The sequence below is a fragment of the Arvicola amphibius genome, chromosome 10 (assembly GCF_903992535.2).
Source record: "Arvicola amphibius chromosome 10, mArvAmp1.2, whole genome shotgun sequence".
Taxonomy (NCBI): domain Eukaryota; kingdom Metazoa; phylum Chordata; class Mammalia; order Rodentia; family Cricetidae; genus Arvicola; species Arvicola amphibius.
Genome location: NC_052056.1, coordinates 82899344 through 82906544, shown reverse-complemented (window position 1 = coordinate 82906544; position 7201 = coordinate 82899344). Strand labels below are relative to the sequence as shown.

Below are 7201 nucleotides of genomic sequence, written 5' to 3'. Positions count from 1 at the left end.
GTCCCCAGCTGGCCAGGCCAGCCTCACCAGTAACATTCTTCCCCCAGCCACACAAAGGCCTGGGAGAGGAGGAGTCTGGAGGCTGAGCAGGAAGTGAACACTTGACTCAGCAGCCTCAGCCTTCTGTGCTCTGGCCAGCAAAGGGCACGTACCGAGCAGAAACGGGTAGAACCCCTCTCCAGTGGCTTAACAGGAAGGAAGAGAGAATGCACTTGCCTTAAAACTTGCACTGGCGTGTGCTGTGTCCAAAGTTCTCAAAAAGAAGATTGAGACGCAAAACCAAGGCTAAAAAGATGCTGCTGCCGATTATAGCACCCACGTGGTGGCTCACAATTGGCTGTAACTCCAGGGACCCCGACACCTCACATGTGGTGCACACATATTCAGACAGGCTCACACATACATACGCAGAAATAAAAACTTTAAAAAAGAAAAAAACTAAGTGTGATGGTGCAGATTTGTGACCCCAGCCCTCGGGAGATGGAGATGGGGATCCTCAGGCTTTGGCGAGTCAGCAAGTTCCAGGATAGTAAGATCTTATCTCAAGAACAAATAAGGCAAGAACCTGAGGAATAAACAAGATTGAGGTGCACCCACACACATGCATCCACACACCAAAACCCGTTGCAAAACAAGGTTCATTTAATAAAAATGTACGTGTAGATGGCCACTTTCAAATGCAAGAAAAATCAGCATCAAATACCCTCGGCCAGCATTCCAGCTGCCCCTTGGAAAACTCCCTGAAATGACGTCAGCACCTGTGTGACCCAGGCATGGTAGCTCCGTGTAGTCCTCCTCATGCTGATGCTGGGGTTAATCTGAGTTCAGGGTGAGGCACACCCCCTGGAGCACCCAGTGTGAGATGTGCTTCGTGGTAAAGAGGTCAGCTTCGAACACTAGGCCGACTCCCATGGCATTTCTCCTCATGGAGGTGGTATAGACAGGGGTCCGGAAGGTGTTCTGCAAAGGAGTGGCAGGTGACATCCTCAGGGTTGGAGGCATCAGCTCATGACTAGATGAGATTCAGCCTGAGAACTTCACATGAGCAGTTCCAGGCTTACATCTGATACCATGGGGTGGCTGTGCAAGTGCTGCCTAGTTCCCAGCCAGCCAAAGTAGAAGGCACCTGCTGTCCACACTGGATGGAGCCACTTTCTGACTCAAATAGTGTGTCCAGAATCTTCTAAGAAGGAAGTTTCCCCAGGGTCTCTACCACAGGCTCTAAGCTTGGACTTGACCCCAGGGATTATGGGCACCCACATGCATGTATACCGGCATGTTTTCTCCTGATCTTTAATATAGCTTTAATCATGCCCTAGCCTGCCCTGAGAGGAGGGACGGCACCATGGGGCTAGGGAGGTGACTGTCACCTGTAGCTTCAGACGGTGAGCTTCAATGGGGATGATCTTCAGGATGGGCAGGTCCACAACCAGCACCTTGGGCTTACTCTTGATAAGACACCCACTCTCTATATCCCAGTCAGCGCCCTCCAGGTAGAGCCCTGAAACAAAGCACCCTGGGGGTGACAAAAAGAGGCATCTGTGTTCTATTGTGTGGCAACTCTCCTCTCACAGGTGTGCATAGAGGAAAAGTACAAATGCCACTGGGGTGGGGTGCTCAACTCTGCCCTACTTCCACATAAAATAGCAGCTTGATAGGAGATGCAGGGCTCCAGGGAAGTGATCCAGGCAGTACTTGTCTTCCTGGACTCTGGCTTCAGGGCACCCAGCAATCCCAGCATCCTCTGAACCAAAGGGGAAGTCCAAGAGAAGTGTGGTCTCTAGCACGCAGAAACCCCAAAAGTGAGAATGTCTACACTTTCTGGTGGTCTAGTGATAACGATTCAGCGCTCTCACCAAAGGCAAAAATCGTCCACCTGCCTTACAGAATGGCAGCTGGATGCTCACCAGTGAGACCTGTCTGAGGACCCCGGAGACTTGCCCATTAATCCACTCTCTTTAAACAGGCACAAAGGGGCTTCTGCTCTTTGCGGTTCAGTGAACTCTGGCTAGGGAAACAGTTTCCAACTAGCGCCGGCACAGAATGCTGGCATCTAGCAGCTGTGGCCCATGGACAAAAGATAGGGATGAATGCAGCTCAACCCAATTGCTTAAAACACTAGGAGGGGTTTGTTTTCGTGATTTTACAGTTCTCAAGTGGGAACTTTGTAGCTGACAGTGTCAGGTCGCGATGTCGAAAGGTTGGGTGTGCCTGACCAAAGCTCTGGGCTAGCCTATGTGCTTTTTGGCTCCTACTCGTCTGCCCTTCAGGGGAAGCCACTCAGTTATCTCTGAGAACTTAATCTAGGCGCCCACTTGCCACAAACTAGCATGGTCAGGCCTCCCTGCCATCCACCCTGTGACTCAGCTAGTCTCCATCGGGAAACTCTGCTCTCTGAGATGCCACAATAGCACCATAGGATCCACATGGTGTTCATCCCGTTGAATTGGGAGACGGTTCTGAGAGGGAAGCCCCAGTTGGAGACCAGGGTATGTGACCCTCACTGTACCTTGCCCTGCTCGCTCATTCACTTCATCAGCGTCCTGGAACTTGGTCACTTGTGTGAACAAGGTGGACCGGTCCAGCGGCCAGCCATTTCTCCGGCACGTGGCCTGTACCAGTGCTGTGAGGTAGGACTCTGGGATGTGCAGCCCTGAGAGCCACATCACACTAGGCTCACTCTCGGTAACCTGGTAGGGAAGGTGGGCAGGGATAGGAAGCTGGGCTGTGACACCAGCTTCAAAGCTGATTAAGAAAACGAAAGCCTGGTTTTCCATGGCGACAAATGTTGACATTGGGTCAGTTATCTGTCCACAGGGGAAAAGGTGACCACCAAACTCCCGGTGGACCAAAACTTTAGGGAAACACCAAGGTCATTAAAGTGCTTGCTACACAAATGTCCCCACTTGATACTCAGAACCCACATTAAAGACATCAGGTGTGGTGACACATGCTTGCAATCCTGTGCTGAGGCAGTAGAGAAAGATCTTTGAGGTTTCCCGAACAGCCAGTCTAGCCAAATCAGTGAATCCCAGGTCCTAAAGAGAAACCCTGTCTAAACAGTCATGGCCCATTAGGAATAACACTCAAGGTTCGTGTCTGGCCTCTCTCTACATGTGCACACACCTGCATACATACAGATGGGCACAAACCTACAAAAGGACCACACCTAACCTCTCATTCTTTTCTCAAGTGGAGAATTGCAAAGCCCAGATGCCATAAAAAAAAGAAAAAAAAAAAGAAGTTTTGACTGCATTCATACTGAAAACCTTCCTATAGAAACACACACATCATCATCCAAATAAAAGGCTCCCAGCAGGGAGGAGTCCATGCATCACCAGCAGACCAAGAGTTACTGTCTTTCATATACAAAGAGCTCTTAGAAACCAATAAAAAGGGCTAAGGAGACAGTTCAGTGGACAAAGCACTTGCCACACAGTCCTAAAGACCTAGGTTTGGATTCCCCAGGAAGTACATAAAGTTGGGGTGGTGCCACCCTTCTAATCCTAGTGCCCCCATCGTGAGATGGGAGACAGGCAAGAGGATGGCCAGAGGCTCACAGGCCAGCCTTGTACTGCCTAGCAGTGAACAAGGGACCTTGTCTCAAGATGGAAAGCAAGGACTGAATCCCAAAATTTGTCCTCTGACTTCCACATATGAGCCCAAATGCATGCATTCACACACACAGAGATATAAACATACTTCATACATACATTTTTAAAAAGTCAATGTAAAAAGATGGAGTCTTCTCTTGAAACAGACATGACAGTTCACAGAAAATATAAATATCTTTAGGTATATGAAACACCCTCCACTTCACTTTCATTAAAGTAACAGGGCAGGGCTGGAGAGATGGCTCAGGGTTAAGAGCAGTGAGTGCTCTTCCAGAGAACCAAGATTCAATTTCCAGCACCCACATGGCAGCTCATAACTATAACTCCAAGATCTGACACTCTCACACAGACATACATGCAGGCAAAACGCCAATGCACATAAAAATAAATTATTTTTAAAAAGAAAAGAAGCCAGGCAGTGGTGACGCACGCCTTTAATCCCAGCACTTGGGAGGCAGAGGCAGGCGGATCTCTGTGAGTTTGAGACCAGCCTGGTCTACAAGAGCTAGTTCCAGGACAGGCTCCAAAGCTACAGAGAAACCTTGTCTCAAAAAAAAGAAAAGAAAAGAAAAAATAAATAAAAAGAAAAAAGAAAAGAAGTAGGCCAAAAACAATTAAATGCTCCATCTCTGAGCAAAGGCCCCAGACTCAAAGACCGTACAGATTTACAGAAGAAAACAAATGTCACTCCCCAAGTATTATGACTTCAACTTTGTAGAAAACTCACAGATAAGACTTCAGCTCAAACCTATAATCCCAACGCTTGGGAGACTGAGGCAGGAGGACTGCACCAATTCATGCCAGCATGGCTGCAGAAGTAAAGGTGATCTCACAACAACAGATGAAGTGCACGCGTGCTCTAGGGTGTGTGGTGCACACACCGAATTCACTCAAGGACACTGACTACAATGCTCTTTGTGACACAAATGTGTACAGTCACCACCTAAATGTCCACCACTAGGAGGAAGGATAAAGACCCTAAAAAGAATGAACTTGAACAGTAGAAGAAATTATCAAGTGCGTACATAAATCAGACTCACAAAGGCATGACAACTGGGGACATCCCTGGGACACCTGATATACATTCCCAGGGGAAAGCGGGGGTGGGTGTGTGGGCAGACCCAGACCCACAGCGGCCTGGCACTCACCCACAGCGTGTACTGGCTGTACCGCCGCAGGAAGTAGACCATCCAGTTTCCAAGGGTCTTCAGGGTGTCCGGGGCAAGCTTCCTCCAGATGTGAGGAATGTGCCCGAGGAAGAGAGACCTGGCTACATCATCTAACTCATTGCTCATCCCAACTTCGCCAGCCAAGGCCTGTTGGCAGAACAGAGAGTCCTCAGCAGGTCTGTGGAGGGCCTGGGGCTCCCCGCCCCCAGTCTTGCCCTGTCCGCCCTGGGGCCACACTCACTCTTTGGAGCTCAGCCAGAGACCTGGTCATGCGGATGGCAAGTTTGTTGAAGCGCCCCAGCTCCTGCAGCAGCACCACCGAGGTAGGTGAGATGTTCAAACCCAGGTGCTTCCGGACCTGGTCCAGGTCAAATATCTTGGGCATCTTGTTCTCAATGTCCTTGGCCACCTGGCCAATGTAGTCATCACGGCTGATGCCACTGCTGGATTCCCCTGGAAGGATGACACTTTAAGAGGTTTCAAGACTATTTGCACGGGAGATGGGGCTTTGCGAGCCTCCTTGTTCTTGGGAAAGCTGCCTGTGCCCACCAGGAGCACCTCTGCCCCAGCAGCTCTACCTGTCTGTGGCTGTAGCTCCAGCAGGTGCTCCCACATGTCCCGAGCTGCCTGTGTGTAATAGCCGATCTCAGCATTGGAGTGGAGGCCGAACACTTCCGGCGTGTTGGCCAGTGGGAGGGCCTCGATGGCCTCTAGAATCACGGTGAGAGAGAGCAGGTTGTACTATGTTTCTGAGGACGCCCCAAATCAAAAGTAACTCCATTGTTGGTGTGTTTCAGAGTAAAGGCCCCATTGTGCCTCGCCCATCGGCATGCACTGAGTCTGTGGTGCACATGGCTCAGCGACCACCCCAGTGTCACCCTTCCAGATGCCGTTCCAGGGTTGGTAACCTCAGCTAAGGAGCAGCTCTGAGGTGAGGCAGAGCCCAGGGCACAGCCTCACTTGGCCAGCCCAGAAGTCCCACCAGGAGAGGGTGGCAAAGAGCTCGAGTCAACCACAGCAAAAGCAGGATGAAAAAAAAGGATGAAATCTGTCATCCTTCAAAGAATTTTCTTCACCCTAGGGACAGCTCACCAACAAATTTATCCTTCACATCACCCGCAGGGATTTTGTAATCCACTTCCTTGTTCCGGAAGAAGTGGAATGGTTGAAAAGTATCGAAAATGAAGTCTCCCAGGTATTCGTCCATGTACGTGGTGAGGATGCGCCGGTCGAAGCTGTCGATGGCCCGGCCTCCGTACATGACCTGAGGTCAGAGTGGATGAGAACCAGTGGGGTCCCATCACCCCACCTGCACCTGCAGCTCCAGCCTCCACCACTGCCTGGCTCCAACCTGTCTACTCAAATAACCTGGGCCAGACAGACGAGAAACGGGGCTTATCTATAAAATCACGCTCTAGGCTGAGGCCTCCTGGAAACAGAGCAAAAGCATGAAGCAGTCCACAGGGAGCCTAAAGCAACTGGGAGAATTCCCAAATGGATCAGACAGACAGACAAACAAGAACCTAGACACCAGCAGTCAGTCCTTCTTCATTGCGGAATTCCCCGAATCTAGCTTTCCCATCAGTTCAGCTAGAAGCATGGTACCCACAGCCCAAGAACACAACAAGGCTTCTTGGATGTGCTCAGCACATTGGCAAGCTGGGAACTGCCCAGAGAAAGATTAGCAGGGGCCCTGGGTGATGGAGGATTCTCATTGGCTAATAAACAAACTGCCTTGGCTTTTTGATAGGGCAAAATTTAGATAGGTGGAGTAGACAGAACAGGAAAAAGGAAGTGAGGTAGATGGCTCAGACAATTGCCTCTGCCTCTCCTCTCTGAGGCAGACTGCCATACTTCTCCTAAGAGAGAGAGACGCAAAGAAGCTCCAGCCCAAGATGGATATATGCTAGAATCTTTCCCGGTAAGACACCATTTTGTAGTGCTACACAGATTATTAGATATGAGTTAGAGAAGATGTGAGTAAGAGGCTGAAACTAATGGGTCAGGCAGTATTTAAAAGACTACAGTTTCCATGTAATTATTTCGGGGCACAAGCTAGCCCGGCGATCAGGAGCAGGGCTGCAGGAAAGCAGCCCACAGCCCCTCACTACACCTGGGCCTTATGGTCACACAAGAGACCTCTCTGGAAAAACACTGAGGAGGCAAGAGTATGTTCAAGGGACCTTGGGTGGTGAGGAGTGGGTGGGGGCAGGAACAAGGCCTATCCCAAGGGCTCAAAGGACAGGTGTCTCCGTCCCAGACCCCAGCTCACAGGAAGCACCCAAGCCTCGTCACCTCTCCGATCAGGTACTTGAGGCTGCCCCACGGGATGCGCGGGTCACGCTGCTGGAAGGCTTTCGTTAGGTACGTGTTTAGGATCTCCATGCAGACCTTAGAGAGAAGAAACAGCTGTTAACA

General features: G+C 50.3%; 1 protein-coding gene across 1 annotated transcript in view; it reads right to left on the bottom strand.

Annotated features, from left to right (window-relative positions):
* Positions 1–813: 813 nt before the first annotated feature.
* Positions 814–7201, bottom strand: part of Dnah10 (dynein axonemal heavy chain 10) — a 124112-nt gene continuing 117724 nt past the window's right edge. Inside the window, exons 73-80 of the mRNA XM_038346140.1 lie at positions 7079–7174; positions 5876–6047; positions 5362–5493; positions 5025–5236; positions 4763–4930; positions 2510–2690; positions 1371–1516; positions 814–960 (exon numbers count right to left, since the gene is read on the bottom strand). Coding sequence (XP_038202068.1) covers positions 814–960; positions 1371–1516; positions 2510–2690; positions 4763–4930; positions 5025–5236; positions 5362–5493; positions 5876–6047; positions 7079–7174 — 1254 coding nt within the window. The remainder of the gene's footprint in view (positions 961–1370; positions 1517–2509; positions 2691–4762; positions 4931–5024; positions 5237–5361; positions 5494–5875; positions 6048–7078; positions 7175–7201) is intronic.